This window comes from Oncorhynchus clarkii, chromosome 5 (genome assembly GCF_045791955.1).
Source record: "Oncorhynchus clarkii lewisi isolate Uvic-CL-2024 chromosome 5, UVic_Ocla_1.0, whole genome shotgun sequence".
In the NCBI taxonomy this organism is placed as follows: domain Eukaryota; kingdom Metazoa; phylum Chordata; class Actinopteri; order Salmoniformes; family Salmonidae; genus Oncorhynchus; species Oncorhynchus clarkii.
The window spans coordinates 35,443,923-35,467,251 of record NC_092151.1 but is presented as its reverse complement, the minus strand read 5'-3'; the positions used below and the strand labels follow the sequence as shown (position 1 = coordinate 35,467,251).

Genomic DNA, 23,329 nt, shown 5'->3' with positions numbered 1-23,329 from the left:
GCTCATAGCAAAGGGTCTGAATACTTGTGTAAATAAGTTTTATTTTTTGTCATTACGGGGTATTGTGTGTAGATTGCTAAGGATATTTTTTTTTATTTAATCCATTTTTAGAATAAGACGGTAATGTAACAAAATGTGGAAAAAGTCAAGGGGTCTGAATACTTTCCAAAGGCACTGTATACAGTGTGTCATGTAAAAACACATATACCCTCATAACCTTGGGTTACCTTTTTCCTCACAGGTATGAGTCTCATGTTTTCTCAAGTTACTCAGAGAAGATGATTATATCCAATGTAACACAAAATATCCACAACACATTTGAAACCAAGCCAATCACACACTGGTATTACATTTTGTGTTAAAAATACGATTTTAATGTCTTCTGTCCCTTCCTAGAATACCTTGAAGCCGACGTTGAAGCCAATGAAATGGGCAATTTAGGTAGGATATGACTGATATCTACTTGTTAGTACATGTCATAGTTTGAACAACTGACAATGGTTTTTTGAGTATCCATGTTCCATTAAAATGTGTGTGTGCCTGCATGCGTTTGCTCTAGCTGTTGAATATTTCCACTCATAAAATGTGAGGATGCTGGGGTTTAACTTGATTCAGAAAAGACTGTGTCCCAAGTGGGATGAAATAGACGGGTAAGGAATGAGCTTCATCGGTTTAACCTCTAGTTACCCTCTACATTTCCATCTGGTGAAACTGAAATCTTACAACACACAGTAAGCACAAATGTATCACAGTTGTATAATAGCATCCTGGCAGTGAAAACATGTTTTTATTACACTCATGCAAACAAGTAATGACATCTTTGTTGTCCTAAAAACTGTGCTTTGTAGTGAGCACACCAACATCATATGTTGAATAATAGTTAACAAGCTACTTTTGCAAAAAGACAGTGAAAAAAGTGAACTATGCCAGCCAGTCAGTCACTGTAAAAAATAAACGTTTTACACCGGTTGTCAAGCATTCTTTCTATGGTCAAGATTTCCTCTCTGTGAGTTCATGAGGAAAACCACTTTATTAGTAGCCTCATGACCAAAACACTCCATGGAGAGACTGTCCTAGAACGAGTCACAAAATAAACTAGTTGAATTAGTTAAACTACAAGTGCTAGGTTTTACTGCACAACTTCTAGGACATTGAAAGCAGAAGCGACATTGTTTGTTTGAATATTGCCCCCCTTGCTTTTAGACTTTCTAGGACAGAAATCCAGGGCACTCTAAGACACCTATCCCCAGATGCTCATCTGTGCTTGATTAGTTCTGCATCATCTGCTGTGTCCTGGGTTATTTATGGACCCGAGATGCACCGTTCCTTTCCTAGCCTGTATGAGTCAACGGAGGCACATTTTGGACAAAATATAGGACCAAGGTCATTGTCTGCATGTTCAGTCCATCTTAGGCTTTGGGTCTTGATCCCTGAAAATAAATGGTTATGTTTTGTAATCATTTACAACTAGTTTCTCGATCATGGGGTTACCATTTACATTCACTTTACTGGGCATAAAAGTAGCCCAAATGTTCTGTATCAATGACTTTTCACTGCTTCGGTGCTAGAATGATTCAGGTCAGGAGACGATGGGGGTTGGTTGATGAGTCATACACGTGGCTTTGAGACTCCTGGGGGAGTAGGACATGTGTGTGATGGTCAGATAACCTAAAGGAAGCAATTCTCACTCTCTGTATCACAGCTGAGGTAGAGTGAGCCTGCAGGAGGCATCATGCGAGGAGGCGGAGCCTGCAGACCCATTACAGAACCCAAGGAACACTGCAGCGGAACAGTTTACTGTCAATAAAGAGAAACATCTTAACATTCTATTACACTGCTGTGTGACTATCCTTATGCAATAGTTCTTTATTTGAAATGTCATGGTTTATGAGATGAGTCTTTCAAAGCACATTACAACTTAAATACAGATAGAAAATGAAAATACAAGGTAATAGCTTTCAATTTGTATTTATTTTCCTTTGTCCAGTCTGAGTAGACTGTCTGTGCTTAACAAGCCAGTCTTTTCTTTGGTGCCTAAAAAAAACCAAGGCAACTAAAGCATCTAAGTCTAAATGCATTTAGTACTGCAACGCTCAGTGGCATCACAGCACGCCCCCCCCTTTTCTAACAGAGCCTCTGGTCAAGGTTCCCACACCAGGTTTAGGGTAGCAACCTGCCACCTCTCACACTAATCTCATCAACCAGATATAAAAACATTTAGCTGAGAGGGGGTGGCAAGAGTAACCCGATGTGTATGCAAGTGTACATTCCACAGAGCATGAGTACAGGGAAGTAAAAATTCTGACGTTAAATTGCAAAACAAAGACTACAGAAGGCTTGAGCAGAACTAACACGTTGCAACATCTAGTTTGATGCAATCAAGTTTAACAGGAAATATGGTCTTTTCATTTGAGTGTTTCCCCTCACCAACATTCCACCAGCAAATTTGTTCAGGTAACCTCATGTTCAGAGGTCCGCTATCACCATGAATAATGCCAAAGCTGACTCAGAATATATACTGATGTATGGTACTAGATTGTGTTGAACAATGCCTTTAAAACAATTGTATTTAAAAATAACTAGCCATATGAAAGTGTGACTGTTTCAGACCACAAAACATTACTTAGAAAAATGTGCCATTTTCCCAAAGAATAAATTATCATTTGTCCCACCAGCCAGTGTGGTAAGAGCTAGGTGAGGTCAGGTCCCGTAACACCTGCTCTGTGCTCAAAGAGCATATGTAAGTAGGGGAACAAAGGAGTCTACTCAGTCTGGTTTCATGTTGAGCACATTTCAGTTAAATTGGTTAGTCTGACACAAAGCAATCTATTGCATTAGAATAAATGCTGAGCCAATGACTGACCTAAAAATAGAGGAAAATCTGAGGGACCATTGTAACAAGTTGAGACAATCAGCTCAGAGGGGCTTGCGACAGTCAAACTCTGTTCGATCAGGAAAGGGCGAGGGGAAGACAAGCACACCTGCACATGAGGAAAACCAATTCCACACACAATTCTTAAAACTTAATTAGTGACAAAAAGACACGCAAACACATTTGACAATGGCATGTAAAGGTGGAGACCACCCAATAACTTCACTTTCAACCTAAAAATACTGCTTATTCTAGGTTACTTTGAGCATTTTTTTAATATGTAGGTCAGGAGAAAGATCTTTCAATAAAGGCCAATACTGCATTGTAATTGTGTCATACGAACTTGTAAAATAAGATGCTTTTAAAAGAACAGGAACATGGTAGTATGTACATAATTACACAATAAAAAAAAATGGAAGTAGTGGAGAATCAAAAAATGCTTTGATTAGTTATTTACAAGATCATGAGCATTGAAAAGCAAAAAAAATACAGCCAAGTCGGAAAAAATTCATGTCCCATTGGAAGTAATCTGGCGGAACCAACAACCATCACTTAAGGTTGAGAATGACGCAGCCAAAAACCACAGGCCAATATCACAACATCCTTTTTTCCATTAACATTTCTTCTTTATGTATTTCTACCTTCGGGTATGTTGGTTAGGGGCATATAATTGCCTTCCAACCCCTTCTCCTTTTCACTCCACCTCTCCCCTGGTGCGAGTGGGCGCTTGTTCTTTCTCCTCCCCTGTTGTGGGGTACAGGTAGCCCTGGGCTTACAGGATAACATAGAAGAAGAGGGCCATGATGGCAGCGCTGATCAGACCAGAGATGGGCACAGTCACAAACCAGGCCATGAAGATGTTCCGGAACAGACGCCAGTCCACACCCTTCCTGGAGCGCAGCCAGCCAACCGCTACCACAGAGCCAACCTGGCAACACACACACACACACTATTGACGCACTGACCTTTGTTAAACACTTAGGAACCATGGCGCATTAAGACGTGGACAACACTCCCCCTAACAGTAGCTGACCGGATTCTGTTTTTATCTTGCTTTTCAGTGTTAAAGTGGAAATTAAAACCAGTTTGAACTGCCAAAAAGAAGACATCCTGTTTACGGCTCCCTGCCTTCCACATTACCCAGCCCTCCTCCCCGTCAGACCACCGTGTCCAAGGCTGAACAGCTTACCTTGCAGTGGGTGGTGGAGACAGGCAGGCCAATGTTGGAGGCAACCACAACGGTCAGGGCTGAGGCAAGTTCAATGCTGAAACCACTGCAAGGAAAAGAAATCCAGAATTGAGTGAACGGTTGGTTGTCTGTCCAAGTCTCAGGTCTGTGGGGAATGTTGTTGTAAAGGTGCCATTTGACTGACTTGGATTTGTCAGCCTGGTTCATACCTGGAGGGAGTGATTGGGGTGAGGTCCTTTCCCATGGTCTGGATAACCCTGCGACCCCACACCCAGAGCCCGAGGCAGATGCCAACTCCTCCGTACAACAGCAGCCAGATGGGTGTGGGGGCACTGGAGTTCACAGAACCACTATTGTACACCAGCCACAGTGCTACCAATGGACCAATGGCATTGCTGCAGGAGAAGAGACTAGGTTACGCAAATACAAACCAAGTACAAAAAGTTCCTCTACATGAACATACAAGCAGCAACCAAACTACTAGTCCAAAAACACTTAAACAGCAATAAAATGACTATTCATCTTGACAAATCATCCAAGATGGAACATCTCCCTACCTGACATCGTTGCCCCCGTGGGCGAAGGAGCCAAAGCAGGCTGTGAGGATCTGGAGGAACCTGAAGAGCTCTGAAACCTCTGGGCGGTCATGGTCATGGCCATCCTCTTCCAGAGAGCTGCGGCTGCTGCCAGCGTCCTCCTCTCCCATCTCCAGAGTCACCTCTGCCTCCCCCAGGCCCTCAGGAGCCCCGTGCTCGGCCACAGCGTTGCAGTAGCTGGTGTAGCTGTCCATGCGTACACGCTTCTTCTCTGTACCTTTGTCCTCGCTGGCGTGGAACTCGCCCTCTTTGGGCCGAAAGTCTCCGTGCATGCCGATGATGGCCATGGTGTAGGAGGTGTAGCTGTTGTTGCGGCGAATGGGTCTGTCGCCTGCCTCGCCCATGCAGTCGCCCACCTTGGCAAGGTGGAGCTTGTGTAACAGGTCTTTGTAGAGTCCAGAGTCCTTGTGCACCGTGTGGTACTGGCTGTAACCGTTACTGGGGATGTGGGCCGGGCCGTTGCTGAACTGCACATCCTTGCTGAACTGCACTTTTGGGACTGATTAAAAATAGACTTTAAAGTAAGCAATAGTGTAGTCAGTCATGGATTACCATTAGTATTCACATATTTCTCCCATTTTTTAACTTTTCCCAACCCATTTACCAAGGCAGCCAGAACCTCCCCATGACTCACCATTGCCGGTCTCAGACTCCTTGCCTTCCTTGTCGCAATCATCAGAATCTCCAATGCCAAAGGTGACCCTGCGCTCCTCTTGGGGAGGCTGGGAGAGGGTGTCTGGGTCAGCATGCGAGGCAGGGGAGGGGGGTGAAGGGGGCTCCTCAGGGACAGGCTTCAGGATGGTACAGGGTACAGGCCCCTCCCTCAGTTCCCTCTTTTCCATCAGGGGGCTCTCAGAGGGGCTGGAAGACTTGATTTTTCCTGGAGGAGGAAGAGTGGCGTTAGACTGCCTGGGCTCGAGACCAAACACGAATAGTGAGGGAACATGCACATTTGGTTCGTATACACCTCAACATTTAAGCTGAGAAAAAAACAAAAGTATTTACTATAGGGGTAAACGCATTAAAATTTGAGAGAGCCAAAATGTTCATAAGAGCAGGTAAAAAGGGCTAATGACTGTACAAATTTTAGCATATTTACATTGTGCCATCGACTAAAACCTTTTTAATGTAGGCCTATGTAGATAAGGTCTGAAAGTGGATGTATCCTGTATGACTTTTGGTTTGCAGTTTCAGATACTCAATGCAAACATATGTCCACCTCGTGAGTCCTAAGAACGGTTTGGTCTGCTATCTAGCCAGTTGACCTGATTGCGTCATCCAAACTGGTTAGGACAGGAGTCTAGGCGGCAGCAGTTTGTTTTCGACTTGAGCCACGTCAGTAGTCACCTGCAGTCTTAACCCTGTGACTCAGTGCCAACTTCACGTCAATACTTTAAGTCAACCCATGGCTATTCTAGTTGAGGTAAAGGCCAATGAGTGGATCACTATGAACCAATTAAGCGCCTCTATTTAGTAGAATTGGACCCTACCAGACAGATCTGTCACGGATATTTCAGCCGCAAATGTATTAACCTTTCACCATTGGCCCCATAGTGAAGTTAAGATAAAAATACAGACAATATAAAATCTAACTTTTCATTTTTGTACCCATTCAAAGGGAGGCTATTTAAGAAAAGGGTTAACTTTTTCATCCTGGATTTCAGACCATGTGATGAGACTCCTTTTCACTATTAATAGACAGGTCTACTTTTGACCAGCACAATTATCACACTGCATTTTAAGCTCCATGCAGATTTGTTTTAAAAAGATCAGACTTGAGTACTTCCAAGACAAGCCAGAACACAGAATTAGTGTAAAACAACATATCTGCAGCCCTGAATCCATTTGCTGGATTAAAACCTTGGCATGAATGGTTGAAGCCACAGACACATGTAGTATTAATCCCTATGACACTTTCCGTGCCCAAATGTAAGGCAGCAGTTTAACAGCACCCAAGCAAACATATTTTCCAGGAAAGACCGTGAAAGGAATACTTAATTCTCTAATCAAATAAAACCATAAATTAGCAGCTTTGTAAGAGGTGTGCCAAACTTAAGGGGAAAGAAAATGTACTTACGTTCAATCTTCTTCTTGAGGCGTGGGCAGACTATAAACCAGACCAACAGGGCGGTCAGCACACCACAGGCCAAAGAGATGAGCAGTGTGCCCCACCATGGGATCTTGTCAAATCCAAGCACTGGAGTAACCAAGCAGTGACAGACAGGAGAAAGAGAGGAAAGATGGTTTTGAAAAACAAGGCAGCAGAAGCTACCTTTCTAAAGGTTTACAGTAAGTCTTCAGACTAACATTTTATCTGGACCTGGCTCCTCATCTATAGTTGGTAGAATTACAGTAGCCCATTCCTATTATAAATATTCACATTAAAAAACATTTCTAAATTATACAATATCAACCGTAACAGTAAAGAATGATTCAATAGGATAACAAATTAACATATTGAGTACAGAGAAAAACATTTTAAAAGAGGGTGAAATGCTAGAACGCTCCTTTGGACATCCATGGTTATCTACTCATTGCACATGGTCATATTTCCAGGGAAAATATCACCCAAAAACACACACCTTCACCACTAGCTACAAGAATGGACCACAGCAAGTGGCACATGTTCCAGTTAAATATGGCACGGTAGCGTGCCAATAGATCTGAACAGTTACACAATGCTGTGGGTGAGGAGCATGTGAATGACGAGGGATGTCGCATTCACATGCTCCTCTCACAGCGAGTGCCTTAAAAAAGGTTAGGAGAGGACTTAAACAGAAGGAAGCCTAAGTGTTCGCAGTAGCATAAAAGACATCTGTGTGCCAAGACTGCGAGCGATAGTGTTTGTGGGGGTGCCAACGCGGTCTTGTGCATGCTGCTGGCAGGGAAAGGACCACGACGGGGGACGGGGGGGCAGCAAGCGACGTGTTGGAGAGTCAGCAACATAGACAAGAGTAAATAACAAAAGTGTCGCTCTAAAATTAAAGCTACACGTTTGCGGTTACCTTGACCGCACATTAATAAAAATTAACTATGCTGGGATGTGAAAAACTAAAGGAAATGGAAGGCCAGGGCCCTGAGATAACGGTGTCTCATCGTGGTGTTCATTGAAGGGCAGAGTCCATCGTGCTCTTTCCTGTGTAGTCTACTGACTCATCCTCACATGCTGCAGCACTAGCCTGCAGGCCGTGCCACATGAGCAATGAGTATTTAGTTACGCAACAAACTCACCCCCTCCAGGAGGGGAGAGGCAGAGGAGAGGAAATGGGAAGGGGGTGTTAGAATGTTTTTCTTCTAAGAACAGCGGAGGCTTCTTCCATTAGACTAGTCTAGAATGACTCAGTGACCGTGGGACAGCCCAAAACAGGTACGGCCAGTAGACATTTGTGTGGGGTAGGAGGGGGTGGCTGGTGCCAAATTAACAGTGGGCAAAAATATGTGTCCCTGAAAGAGTGGAGAATGGAGTCTGTATTATTCAGTATGTGCTGAGGGACATTTGTTGATAGTACGTGTTGATGACCTATAGTGGATTACATGTCTAGAGATTTTTTTAACATTTTTTATAATAGGCAAAAAAAACTAGCAACCGGCCAGTTGTAATAAACACACCCACAAAAAGGGGCAAGTCTACACCACTCCATCCAGTGGGATGAATAATGGAGGTCTCAGGAAGTGGAATTTAACAACTGCTGCATTACAAACCCCTCCCTTCTAAACCTTTGCATCCCGTGGCCTACATTACACAATAATATGGTTTGTCATTTTCCCCCCAAGAGCATTTCAGCCCCAGCACTCATGACCGTTAATTGTATAGTTGGGATGGGTGGCTTTGGCCAATTATCCTCTTTATGGTCCCAGTTCGTGTCACTCCTACCACTAGTAGAATAAACAATGTTGATAAACTAAAAAGTAACCAGAATTAAAAAAGTCAAAGCACAACTTTTCCTAACTGTATGAACATAAAAGTAGGCTACTCAAACTATTTCAGTTGCATTTAGCATTGCTTGCCTATCAGAATCTATCATGTTCTAAAATCAGTCATTTGAAGGGCCATATACCACAGAAAACTATAAACTAATTTCTCAATTGCCGTTTACTCCGATAATGAGCCCTTGTCCGCTTATTAAGCCCCACCAAAAAGTTTAATCTGTGTAAACAGGCAATATGCATTATCAAGATGTACCATTCAGACATTTAGAGACTGTCGTATTTCTGGCATGCAGTGTATACTGAGTCACAGTTCAGTTTATTAAACCTATTCTTCTCAGCTGCTCCACTGTGATCAGTCATTTCCATTTTCCCAATTGTTTAGTGTAACCTAAGCAACCAAGCCACCCACTGTTTGTTTTCCAAAGGGTAACCGAAGCAGAAAATTAGCCTTCTAGCTAAAGCATATTGAAATGTAGGGACAAGGGGTGTGTCCACTGTTTGAAAGTGAATAGTTTGTAGTGAAGGCCAGGCAGGTTATCCAAGTGAGTGAAGAAATATGTTTGATTCTCTAACTAGAGGGGACCAGTATTTGCTTGGTTGGTTCTACAAATCAAACGTAGGCTAAATGTTGACATGCTCATAAAATGGTGACTGCCCTTTCCTCTGTCAGCAAAGCCTTCTATAGTACAGCTTTCTAATGACTAAATAGAGCTGTGCTAAAATAACTTGGGTGATTTACAAGGTGTGGAACACCAAGGCCTCTTCTATAAATGATCCACTCTTGACCTCAATTCTCAGGCCTGAGATGCATTCATTTTTTTCACCCATTCCAACTGAGCTCTCTGGCACTAAGATTGGCTATATTGTGTATAGGAACGCGCTTGCGGGATTGCCTGAGTGCTTTCACACCACCATGTTAAACCAAAAGAAACAGAGTTCTAAAACAGGAAACAAAATGTACAGTTCCCTGTCTTGGCCACCTTCCTCTTCACCCATTGAGTTTAAATGGAGTTGTATTAGACTAGCAGATCAGTCACCACTATACTACTGTTACACAACTCCGGAGCCAAATACAGCCAAAAAATGGTGACATAATCCATTACTTATCCTGTGATTTCTGTGGTTCAAAAGATTCTCACAAGAGGACAGTTGAAATGTGTTCTGAAATAGTACAACCCATTTGGATACAATGCACCTGAATGAATTGTGAAATTAAGGGAAGTGGGGGAAGGGGCTAATCATGGACCCATCTTGTTTTGAATTCTTAATCCAGGTGCTTATAACATGAGGGAGTGACTAACCGACCAAGTGGCTAAAGATCAGGATTAGCCTCGTAATAAGCCAGCTCCAGTTACAGGCAGTGGCCAGAGTCTAAAAGTGTGCCAGTATGTGTAAAGATACGTCCTCCTCAGCGCGTGTGTTAATACAGTAGGCCTACATGTCATTATGTAATATCTGGTTCTCCAATTAATCACTCCCTGAGCTCTTCTCAGTTGTGTGGGAATATATTGAGCAGGATTCCTGGAATACAATCTCTGTATGGAACTTCATGTGAGGTACCCCAGAGTAAAAGGTCCCCATGTACAGTACACTCACATGTAGGTGTGACTGACACCTGACACCTGACATTATGTGAGTGAGTGCATGTGGTCTCCTCTGAGTGGGTGTGCAGATGTGCGTATATACACATCAAGTCATACTCTGGCCTGTAGCCTTCATTTAATGGCCCAGGCCAGTTGAATTCTTGAACTGTTCGGTCCTGTAGGTAGAAGAAAACAAGGAGCAAAAGTTGCTCATTTAATTAGAGTTTCAAAGCTAAAAAGTGAACAATATAACAGACCTTAATATTCAGTGCTCTCAATTAGAGTCCTATGAAATCAATTTCTTCCAGGTTTCTGCTCCCAGAAAGCACACTTTTTAATAGAAAAACTAAATTGGACGTTCTAAGTCCACACCAATGCTTAAACCACATCCGTAAACTACTTGGTGTCTGAGAAAGGAAAGAAATAGCTAAGAAATGTGGGTGTAATTACCCTTTAATGCAAATGTGCACCAGCTAGAGACCGTTGTTTGGTTAGCAGTGTTTCTATAGCACTCGTGATTGCAGAGTTTACAAAACAAATAGCCAATGGATTGATGCAAGTAATCATGATTTAATTCTGCTATGTAGGCATATGCTATGTTGTAGCTAACATTTAATTGTGAGTTTTGGGGAATGTCTTGCCATCTACCAACAGACAGATATCATTAGCATTGTCGCTAACCGCAACACAAAGTATAGACCAGACATACAACACGCCGACAGGGGCATTTGTGCTGTTTCAGAAAGTCACAGGAAAATACAAATCACTGTTGCATTTTGTTTCTCTTTTGATTAATACACACATACTTTATATTTTTTTAAGGTCTGGAGTCTGTCCGAAACGCAGATTTTATATGGCCCTATTCAACGAGACTACTGACGGAGGCAAAGGACACACAGTTGCAGAGGTAACAACCTCTTTACTTCCGCTTTTCCTCCTCTGTGTGGGAAAGGGACATTCACTGTCGTCAAGAATAAAGAGAAATCCTATTTCCAGCTCCCTGTTGTGAAGTGCTCCTCTCTGTAATTTAATTATGTCATGATGACATAACCACATTCAAGAAAAGACCCAAAACACAACAGGTTAAAATAACAGGCCTTCTCCGAGAACAGTAAGCAGTCTGTTTCAGTCTTGAAAAAAATGTAGGTATCCGACTGGCTAAGGGAGCAGATTATTTTAGGCTGTAGGCAGGCATGCATGGTGATGGTAGACTGGGACAACGATACTCACTTGGAGCTCCAGTGAAGATGATGGAGAATAGGTTGATCATCATTGTGACAGCATAGAAGACAGGCAGGGCCTTCAGACCATTGGGCACCGGGTCTTTCTACATAGGGACAAACAGAAATCAAAAACACCATGCTCCCCATTGTACTGTCAGCTTACATTTGATGGCAGAATAGAAGGTGTGTCAGTACATTTTATCTAACATAATGGCCTGTGAGATTACACTGAGAATATTACCCCTGTCCAAAGAACAAGGAGTGTCTTTATTTGTTTAATATAATGACCTTGTTATGATGTCTGGGACATCATCTATGGTCTGGCACAGACTACAACCATTTCCAACAAGAAGCTTCCTACAATTTAAGAACATCTAGATTTAGATAGAAGCAGATTTGTCAGCTTACCTTGTGCAAGATGAACATACGAACAAAGTAGAAAAGGACACCTGACATGATGCCAGACAGAAGGGGGGAGAGAAACCAGGAGGCAACTGTGGAGATTACAAAAATTAGCATTGCATAGTGCTCTCAGGAACACCAGACACTTGCATTACTCGTACAAAGTTGTCTGAATAAAAACATTGCACATAATAGAAGCTGTTAATTTTCCTACGGGATCAAAGTAAGCCGTGGTCAACGGAAGCTGCTGACTTACCAATCCGAAGGAGTTCCAGCCACCTGACCCCCTGTTGACCTTTGGCCACCAGAGAGAAGCCAATGGTAGCACCAACAATGCAGTGGGTCCCTGAGATGGGCAGCTTGAGAAAAGAGGCCACCAATTGCCATACAGCAGAACCTAAGAAGCAGCATAAAAGCCAACTTGACCATTTAAGCAGTTCCAGCTCCATTTCAACGTTACATCATAGTACAACCATACACAAGATGTACAAATTGAAATAAATAATTGTCTTGCCTACAAAAGGGTATTATAATAATTTGTTTCACTCACCAAACATGGCACTGACAGAGCCAGCCATAAGCATGTGTTCGGAGCCGTTGTACATGTCCACGTCAATGATGCCCTTGCGGATGGTCTCGCTGACCTTGGCTCCCAGAAGCACAGATCCAACGGTCTCAAAGATAGTGGCCAGGATGCAGGCCTGCCGCAAGGTGACCACTCCAGAGCCCACTGCCGTGCCGAACGAGTTGGCCACGTCATTGGCCCCCACAGAGAAGGCTAGGATGAAGGCGATGATAAAGCCAACTATGAGAAGCCACATGTAGTCTGTCAGTGGTTCACCAGTGACCTGGGCCGTGATCCCTAGTGTGGTGCCCACCAGGGTAAGGGTGGCAAGAGTTGTCGAAACCATTGTGCGTGATTGATTACTCTAAAGATTGATGTCACGATAAGGGAATGTATATCAAAAATAAATGTGATATTTCCTAGCAGAAAAATTAAATGAGGTATCAATGTGTATACCCTAACCCTCAAGGTTGAGGGTTAACCAAACCTACTGAGAGTAGCCTATGTGCGTGCTGTCCCTGAATGAACAACAATAAATTAATGGTGAGGTAAAGTATTGCTATACTGTAATTTTACTAGCTTTGTTAGGGTTTATTTGGCTTTGGGCAATCATACAGACTGAACAGACACGCATTGTTCAACAGTCACTGTAGGTGAATGACAGAACATCCTGAAAGAGAAGAGGGAGAAATGTCTAAATAAAGTAAACATCCCTTCTTCAAACTTCACAAAGCAAGAACAGTGTACCTCAGATCATTAATTGATATACAATCTTAAAATCAGAGACCAGCTGCAGGTAAATAAATATATGATGGTCAAATCCTACCACAGCAACTAGGGTTCCACTAACCCGAAAAAACACACATGGTTAACCATTTTGCAACACTACTCAAAACAGCAGTAGTAGCAATAGCAAACCTGGAGCCTGACCATATCCACTTCTATTGAAATTAAAGTGTGGCCAGGTCATTCAATAAGAATTTCAGTGAACACAAAAGAAAACCACCTTTTAACGCCAAAACATTGCTCGCTACTTAGCAAAATGAGCTGGTGAGCTACTATGTGTGCAATTGAGGCAACGTCGTTCCCAGGATGTTTCATGCAATGACTGAATGGGTACCGCTCTAGATACAGTCAGTCTGTCTTGCCTGAAGACAATGCAATAAGGAAGCCATTTTGGGGGGGGGGGGGGGGGGGGGGGGGATGTCGCAGGATGAGACTAACCAAAGGCAGCTAGACAACATAACAGAAATTGACAATGTACTCTTTGCCAACGTAGCAGAGAAATGTATACATGACAATGCAACATAACACTAGCCATCTAACGTTAGATAGCCAAGAATTCGCAACTCCACAATGACCGATGGAGTTGACTTCGGAGGCGGTGAGTTTTGGCGGAGTGTAGGCAACCTCCGACTACATCCGAGTCGGTATCAGTCGATACTTGCAGTAAAACATATCCATTATTTAATACGTAACGTTAACTTGTACCCCTGTTGGTCCTGTGTCTAGTGGAGTTATTTTCTTTGGGTTCTGCAATCCGTAGTTTGATAACTTTGTGACCTTATAAATTGCGCCGTGCGATGACTGGGCTGTCCATTCTGCGTTAAATAACGCCGGCTCCCTTAGCGGAGGTCGTGTAAAATTGTAGATTTTAAAATATATATATTTTTTAAAATACGGATTGCAGCACCCAACGAATAATATTGCAACTACACAGGACAAACATAGGTAGTGAGCTACACGTTACTAATGCAATAATTTACATACAGGCCGGCCTGCCTAAAGTATCGACTGATACCGACTCAATTATAGTCAGTGGTAGGCTAAAGTTACTCGGTCAAAAAACGAATCGCCTGCGCACTCAACATCATCGGGTATCGTGAAGTTCATAACTATTGCTTAGACATTTAACATGGGTAACAACGTTAGCTATCTAAAGTTGGTAATATGTTAAAACTGCAGAGACATCTAATTCTAACTACGACGCACAGAGCACGTGTCAGAATTCATTCAATCGTGACTCGCACCGCAACATGACCGGCAATGTCGAATGTTCTTAACCACCTCACCTTAGCGATTGCCAGTCGTCTACCTAACTAGGTTTACCAATGTAATAGTCAATAACCGCCATATAAGCTATACTAGAAAGCTAAGTTTAGCTATCTATTGTTAGCGACGCTTCGTTATTATAAATTAATGACAATTAACCTAAGTATAGCTCGGTAGCTGACTTTATAATCCTTACGATGTAACGTTACGGTCAATGTGAAGGAACTCTTTTTTTGTTAATATTAGCTAGTATCATCATGATTGAACAAACGTTTGCTAGCGTTAGCCGGCAAGCTATTTACAAAAATATCAGTCACAGTAACGTAACCAACGTTACGAAAACGTTAATTAGTTACCAATTAAAACGGCACTATTTAAAAAAAATAATGACAAGTTTAACTTACCACATGTTAGTTGTCAATGTTGAAGAAGACTAGGACATGTTCAGCCCGCGCATAACTTGCTCAGTAGCGCGCGCGGGATCAGGAAACGAACAATCACGGAAAACGACTGGTTTGAATTTTAAAATATTTATATAACTAAATCAAAAAATGTATATTAACGTACGCTTGCCGTTTAGTCTGTTATATTCCTGTAAAAACAGAGTTTGACTGCGTCAAGATCCGTTATAACCGCATTTATACATTTCGGGTGCTAGTCTTTATGGAGCATCAGAGGGTGGCGCTTTGGTAACACCCATCGTCATGCCCAGCCCCATCCTGAAAACCTGTCAATCATCGACCTACACTGTAACCTCATGATTCATTGATGAAAAGTGTTCTGTTGTGTGGCTCTTAATAATTTTTTAAAAACTAGGCAAATCAGTTAAGAACAAATTCTTATTTACAATGACGGCCTTCATGGCAGCATCCCACGCAATAAAGTGCAATGTTATAGATTGTACAAACTCAAAATGGGCAAGACCCACATTTTCCAATAGCATGTGGGAGGCCTAATTGAACTCATTCTAAAATCACTGTTATGACCGCAGTGGAGTAGGCCTATCTTTTTCAAAATCACAACATTTTCATTAAGATTATTTTTTCTTCTTCATAAAAAATGCGTTATTTCCCGTGACTGCAATTTTTTTTGTTTTGTTTTTTTGATACAGTACCTGTCAAAAGTTTGGACACACCTATTCACTCAAGGGTTTTTCTTAACTTTTAACAAGGCACACCTGTTAATTGAAATGCATTCCAGGTGACTACCTCATGAAGCTGGTTAGGAGAATGCCAAGAGCTGTCATCAAGGCAAAGTGTGGCTGGCTACTTTGAAGAATCTCAAATATAAATTATATTTAGATTTGTTTAACACTTATTTGATTACTACATGATTCCATATGTGTTATTTCATAGTTTTGGTGTCTTCACTATTATTCTACAATGTAGAAAATAGAAAAAAATAAAGAAAAACCCTTGAATGAGTAGGTGTGTCCAAACTTTTGACTGGTACTGTATATATATATTTTAGGGGGTAGATAGATTGTAGCTTCCATCAATGAAATTGTCTGCATTGTATATATTTTGTAAAATTTATTTTCCCTAACCCTATCACCCCTCCCCTAATTGGAGTAAACTAATGGACAACAACACTTAGGCCTCTACTTCCAGTTTATACATACTACATTTTACAATAATTATATTTTGTTTGTTTTTAATCCCATCCTTTAGCTCCACTCAACCCCTCCCATCTATCTCTTAACACCATCCATTTTTTATTTATATTTGCCATATATTTTTCAACTGTGCTGTGCTGATTCACAAAAGTTCTGAACCTTTCTATTCTCATTGTTTCTACAGATTGTAAATTGAAGATACATTTTTTTGCTAAAAGTATTATTAAATTATTGATCGATTGAATATGACTTTTCAAATCATCGCTCCAGGTAAATGTTGCAATTCTTCAACCTTCAACTGTTCTGGTTAGTGTTTATTGGCTTATTTCACTGTAGAGCCTCTAGTCCTGCTCATTATACCCTATCCAACCTATTAGTTCCATCACCCACACATGCAATGACATCTCCTGGTTTCAATGATGTTTCTAGAGACAATATCTCTCTCTTCATCACTCAATACCTAGGTTTACCTCCACTGTATTCACATCCTACCTTACCTTTGTCTGTACATTATACCTTGATGCTATTTTATCGCCCCCAGAAACCTCCTTTTACTCTCTGTTCCAGACGTTCTAGACGACCAATTCTTATTGCTTTTAGCCGCACCCTTATTCTACTCCTCCTATGTTCCTCTGGCGATGTAGAGGTGAATCCAGGCCCTGCAGTGCCTAGCTCCACTCCTATTCCCCAGGCGCTCTCTTTTGACGACTTCTGTAACCGTAATAGCCTTGGTTTCATGCATGTTAACATTAGAAGCCTCCTCCCTAAGTTTGTTCTATTCACTGCTTTAGCACACTCTGCCAACCCGGATGTTCTAGCTGTGTCTGAATCCTGGCTTAGAAAGACCACCAAAAATTCAGACATTTTAATTCCAAACTACAACATTTTCAGACAAGATAGAACTGCCAAAGGGGGCGGTGTTGCAATCTACTGCAAAGATAGCCTGCAGAGTTCTGTCCTACTATCCAGGTCTGTACCCAAACAATTTGAACTTCTACTTTTAAAAATCCACCTCTCTAAAAACAAGTCTCTCACCGTTGCCGCCTGCTATAGACCACCCTCTGCCCCCAGCTGTGCTCTGGACACCATATGTGAACTGATTGCCCCCCATCTATCTTCAGAGCTCGTGCTGCTAGGCGACCTAAACTGGAACATGCTTAACACCCCAGCCATCCTACAATCTAAACTTGATGCCCTCAATCTCACACAAATTATCAATGAACCTACCAGGTACCTCCCCAAAGCCTTAAACACGGGCACCCTTATAGATATCATCCTAACCAACTTCCCCTCTAAATACACCTCTGCTGTCTTCAACCAAGATCTCAGCGATCACTGCCTCATTGCCTGCATCCGTAATGGGTCAGCGGTCAAACGACCTCCTCTCATCACTGTAAAACGCTCCCTGAAACACTTCAGCGAGCAGGCCTTTCTAATCGACCTGGCCGGGGTATCCTGGAAGGATATTGACCTCATCCCGTCAGTAGAGGATGCCTGGATATTTTTTAAAAATGCCTTCCTAACCATCTTAAATAAACATGCCCCATTCAAGAAATTTAGAACCAGGAACAGATATAGCCCTTTGTTCTCCCCAGACCTGACTGCCCTTAACCAACACAAAAACATCCTATGGCGTTCTGCATTAGCATCGAACAGCCCCCGTGATATGCAGCTGTTCAGGGAAGCTAGAAACCATTATACACAGGCAGTTAGAAAAGCCAAGGCTAGCTTTTTCAAGCAGAAATTTGCTTCTTGCAACACTAACTCAAAAAAGTTCTGGGACACTGTAAAGTCCATGGAGAATAAGAACACCTCCTCCCAGCTGCCCACTGCACTGAAGATAGGAAACACTGTCACCACTGATAAATCCACCATAATTGAAAATTTCAATAAGCATTTTTCTACTGCTGGCCATGCTTTCCACCTGGCTACTCCTACCCCTGTCAACAGCACTGCACCCCCAACAGCAACTCGCCCAAGCCTTCCCCATTTCTCCTTCTCCCAAATCCATTCAGCTGATGTTCTGAAAGAGCTGCAAAATCTGGACCCCTACAAATCAGCCGGGCTAGACAATCTGGACCCTTTCTTTCTAAAATTATCTGCCGAAATTGTTGCCACCCCTATTACTAGCCTGTTCAACCTCTCTTTCGTGTCGTCTGAGATTCCCAAAGATTGGAAAGCAGCTGCGGTCATCCCCCTCTTCAAAGGGGGGGACACTCTTGACCCAAACTGCTACAGACCTATATCTATCCTACCATGCCTTTCTAAGGTCTTCGAAAGCCAAGTCAACAAACAGATTACCGACCATTTTGAATCTCACCATACCTTCTCTGCTATGCAATCTGGTTTCAGAGCTGGTCATGGGTGCACCTCAGCCACGCTCAAGGTCCTAAACGATATCTTAACCGCCATCGATAAGAAACATTACTGTGCAGCCGTATTCATTGATCTGGCCAAGGCTTTCGACTCTGTCAATCACCACATCCTCATCGGCAGACTCAACAGCCTTGGTTTCTCAAATGACTGCCTCGCCTGGTTCACCAACTACTTCTCAGACAGAGTTCAGTGTGTCAAATCGGAGGGTCTGTTGTCCGGACCTCTGGCAGTCTCTATGGGGGTGCCACAGGGTTCAATTCTTGGACCGACTCTCTTCTCTGTATACATCAACGAGGTCGCTCTTGCTGCTGGTGAGTCTCTGATCCACCTCTACGCAGACGACACCATTCTGTATACTTCCGGCCCTTCTTTGGACACTGTGTTAACAACCCTCCAGGCAAGCTTCAATGCCATACAACTCTCCTTCCGTGGCCTCCAATTGCTCTTAAATACAAGTAAAACTAAATGCATGCTCTTCAACCGATCGCTGCCTGCACCTGCCTGCCTGTCCAACATTACTACTCTGGACGGCTCTGACTTAGAATACGTGGACAACTACAAATACTTAGGTGTCTGGTTAGACTGTAAACTCTCCTTCCAGACCCATATCAAACATCTCCAATCCAAAGTTAAATCTAGAATTGGCTTCCTATTTCGCAACAAAGCATCCTTCACTCATGCTGCCAAACATACCCTTGTAAAACTGACCATCCTACCAATCCTCGACTTTGGCGATGTAATTTACAAAATAGCCTCCAATACCCTACTCAACAAATTGGATGCAGTCTATCACAGTGCAATCCGTTTTGTCACCAAAGCCCCATATACTACCCACCATTGCGACCTGTACGCTCTCGTTGGCTGGCCCTCGCTTCATACTCGTCGCCATACCCACTGGCTCCATGTCATCTACAAGACCCTGCTAGGTAAAGTCCCCCCTTATCTCAGCTCGCTGGTCACCATAGCATCTCCCACCTGTAGCACACGCTCCAGCAGGTATATCTCTCTAGTCACCCCCAAAACCAATTCTTTCTTTGGCCGCCTCTCTTTCCAGTTCTCTGCTGCCAATGACTGGAACGAACTACAAAAATCTCTGAAACTGGAAACACTTATCTCCCTCACTAGCTTTAAGCACCAACTGTCAGAGCAGCTCACAGATTACTGCACCTGTACATAGCCCACCTATGATTTAGCCCTATCAACTACCTCTTTCCCAACTGTATTTAATTTATTTATTTATTTTGCTCCTTTGCACCCCATTATTTTTATTTCTACTTTGCACATTCTTCCATTGCAAAACTACCATTCCAGTGTTTTACTTGCTATATTGTATTTACCTTCCACCAAGGCCTTTTTAGACTTGTTTATACTTTATTATTGACTGTATGTTTGTTTTACTCCATGTGTAACTCTGTGTTGTTGTATCTGTCGAACTGCTTTGCTTTATCTTGGCCAGGTCGCAATTGTAAATGAGAACTTGTTCTCAACTTGCCTACCTGGTTAAATAAAGGTAAATAAATAAAATAAATAAATAACCATTCCTGGATCTGCAACCAAAAACAAGCTACATATGGGCAGTACCAAAACAAATGGTCTCTTCGCAGCAAAATCTGCATAGCTGGGACGGTTGTATCCCCATATATGGGGATACATACAGTGCCTTGCGAAAATATTCAGCCCCCTTGAACTTTGCGACCTTTTGCCACATTTCAGGCTTCAAACATAAAGATATAAAACTGTATTTTTTTGTGAAGAATCAACAACAAGTGGGACACAATCATGAAGTGGAACGACATTTATTGGATATTTCAAACTTTTTTAACAAATCAAAAACTGAAAAATTGGGTGTGCAAAATTATTCAGCCCCTTTACTTTCAGTGCAGCAAACTCTCTCCAGAAGTTCAGTGAGGATCTCTGAATGATCCAATGTTGACCTAAATGACTAATGATGATAAATACAATCCACCTGTGTGTAATCAAGTCTCCGTATAAATGCACCTGCACTGTGATAGTCTCAGAGGTCCGTTAAAAGCGCAGAGAGCATCATGAAGAACAAGGAACACACCAGGCAGGTCCGAGATACTGTTGTGAAGAAGTTTAAAGCCGGATTTGGATACAAAAATATTTCCCAAGCGTTAAACATCCCAAGGAGCACTGTGCAAGCGATAATATTGAAATGGAAGGAGTATCAGACCACTGCAAATCTACCAAGACCTGGCCGTCCCTCTAAACTTTCAGCTCATACAAGGAGAAGACTGATCAGAGATGCAGCCAAGAGGCCCATGATCACTCTGGATGAACTGCAGAGATCTACAGCTGAGGTGGGAGACTCTGTCCATAGGACAACAATCAGTCGTATATTGCACAAATCTGGCCTTTATGGAAGAGTGGCAAGAAGAAAGCCATTTCTTAAAGATATCCATAAAAAGTGTTGTTTAAAGTTTGCCACAAGCCACCTGGGAGACACACCAAACATGTGGAAGAAGGTGCTCTGGTCAGATGAAACCAAAATTGAACTTTTTGGCAACAATGCAAAACGTTATGTTTGGCGTAAAAGCAACACAGCTCATCACCCTGAACACACCATCCCCACTGTCAAACATGGTGGTGGCAGCATCATGGTTTGGGCCTGCTTTTCTTCAGCAGGGACAGGGAAGATGGTTAAAATTGATGGGAAGATGGATGGAGCCAAATACAGGACCATTCTGGAAGAAAACCTGATGGAGTCTGCAAAAGACCTGAGACTGGGACGGAGATTTGTCTTCCAACAAGACAATGATCCAAAACATAAAGCAAAATCTACAATGGAATGGTTCAAAAATAAACATATCCAGGTGTTAGAATGGCCAAGTCAAAGTCCAGACCTGAATCCAATCGAGAATCTGTGGAAAGAACTGAAAACTGCAGTTCACAAATGCTCTCCATCCAACCTCACTGAGCTCGAGCTGTTTTGCAAGGAGGAATGGGAAAAAATTTCAGTCTCTCGATGTGCAAAACTTTTAGAGACATACCCCAAGTGACTTACAGCTGTAATCGCAGCAAAAGGTGGCTCTACAAAGTATTAACTTAAGGGGGCTGAATAATTTTGCACGCCCAATTTTTCAGTTTTTGATTTGTTAAAAAAGTTTGAAATATCCAATAAATGTCGTTCCACTTCATGATTGTGTCCCACTTGTTGTTGATTCTTCACAAAAAAATACAGTTTTATATCTTTATGTTTGAAGCCTGAAATGTGACAAAAGGTCGCAAAGTTCAAGGGGGCCGAATACTTTCGCAAGGCACTGTATATATAAAAAGTTATATTGGTTGCAAGAATTGTGTATAATAATTATAAATGAACAATTTAAAGTTTTGAATGCAGTGTTTTTTTGCGTGTCAGTTTATAACCATGTGCCTCGGAATCGGTGCATTGAAAATCTCTTCCCAACTTTTTTGCAATCTATATGGCATAGCTGTCATTTTTTGGGTCCTTAAATGACTGGTATACTTTTTTATTTATCACAATTTTATTTATCACAATTTATCACTGCAAATTGATAGGCAGAGATTATAGGGAGCATTACCTACAGGTGTACAAACTTGCCCCTTTTTGGCGATATTCAAGATTTTAATTTCAAAATAGGTAATCCGTGTGATTCTCCCACTGTGTGCTCACTAATATTACTTTCTCTGGTGCCTGTGCCATCATGCACTCCATGCAACAAACTTTGTTTCTGACTGGGAAATTTGGAATACAACTCGAGGTAAGCAACCTGAGTTATATAAATAATGCTGCAATTATAGTTGATAATAAGAAAATTATAGTTGCATGTATGTTTCAATAGCGAAAATTATTACACAAAAAAGTTATTAACATTAGTTATCTAACATTACCACCCTTCAATGAATAATGGTGTATGTTTCTCATATCAAAATTATTATTTTTTATTTTATTTCACCTTTATTTAAACAGGTAGGCTAGTTGAGAACAAGTTCTCATTTGCAACTGCGACCTGGCCAAGATAAAGCAAAGCAGTTCGACACATACAACAACACAGAGTTACACATGGAATGAACAAACATACAATCAATAATACAGTAGAAAAATCTATATACAGCATGTGCAAATGAGGTAGGATAAGAGAGGTAAGGCAATAAATAGGCCATGGTGGCAAAGTAATTACAATATAGCAATTAAACACTGGAATGGTAGGATGTGCAGAAGATTGTGCAAGTTGAGATACTGGGGTGCAAAGGAGAAAGATAAATAAATCAATAAATACAGTATGGGGATGAGGTAGATTGGATGGGCTATTTACAGATGAGCTATGTACAGGTGCAGTATCTGTGAGCTGCTCTGACAGCTGGTGCTTAAAGCTAGTGAGGGAGGTAAGAGTCTCCAGCTTCAGAGATTTTTGCAGTTCGTTCCAGTCATTGGCAGCATAGTACAGAAGGAGAGGCATCCAAAGAAAGAATTGGCTTTGGGGGTGACCAGTGAGATATACAGTGCCTTGCGAAAGTATTCGGCCCCCTTGAACTTTGCGACCTTTTGCCACATTTCAGGCTTCAAACATAAAGATATAAAACTGTATTTTTTTGTGAAGAATCAACAACAAGTGGGACACAATCATGAAGTGGAACAACATTTATTGGATATTTCAAACTTTTTTAACAAATCAAAAACTGAAAAATTGGGCGTGCAAAATTATTCAGCCCGCTTAAGTTAATACTTTGTAGCGCCACCTTTTGCTGCGATTACAGCTGTAAGTCGCTTGGGGTATGTCTCTATCAGTTTTGCACATCGAGAGACTGAAATGTTTTCCCATTCCTCCTTGCAAAACAGCTCGAGCTCAGTGAGGTTGGATGGAGAGCATTTGTGAACAGCAGTTTTCAGTTCTTTCCACAGATTCTCGATTGGATTCAGGTCTGGACTTTGACTTGGCCATT

The 23,329-nt window shown here is 42.0% G+C and overlaps 1 protein-coding gene across 1 annotated transcript; it reads right to left on the bottom strand.

Moving 5' to 3' along the window:
• Positions 1-1,954: 1,954 nt before the first annotated feature.
• LOC139408709 (sodium-dependent phosphate transporter 1-B-like) lies at positions 1,955-15,095 on the bottom strand. The gene is made up of 11 exons (XM_071152946.1): positions 14,817-15,095; positions 12,346-13,030; positions 12,052-12,192; positions 11,802-11,887; positions 11,401-11,497; positions 6,735-6,854; positions 5,292-5,537; positions 4,619-5,156; positions 4,271-4,456; positions 4,062-4,146; positions 1,955-3,800 (listed from the first exon to the last, which is right to left on the bottom strand). The coding sequence occupies exons 2-11, from the start codon at positions 12,704-12,706 to the stop codon at positions 3,645-3,647; spliced, it is 2,016 nt and encodes a 671-aa protein (XP_071009047.1). The 5' UTR covers positions 12,707-13,030; positions 14,817-15,095; the 3' UTR covers positions 1,955-3,644.
• Between the last annotated feature and the right edge of the window lie 8,234 nt (positions 15,096-23,329).

Bases quoted from the DNA above. Each gene is read 5' to 3' on its own strand.
- LOC139408709 (XM_071152946.1), bottom strand. From the start codon at position 12,706: ATGGTTTCGACAACTCTTGCCACCCTTACCCTGGTGGGCACCACACTA. The intron at 11,498-11,801 runs GTAAGCTGACAA...GTCCCTATGTAG, and splicing joins GTATGTTCATCTTGCACAAG to AAAGACCCGGTGCCCAATGG. The intron at 6,855-11,400 runs GTGAGTATCGTT...TGGTTACTCCAG, and splicing joins CATCTTCACTGGAGCTCCAA to TGCTTGGATTTGACAAGATC.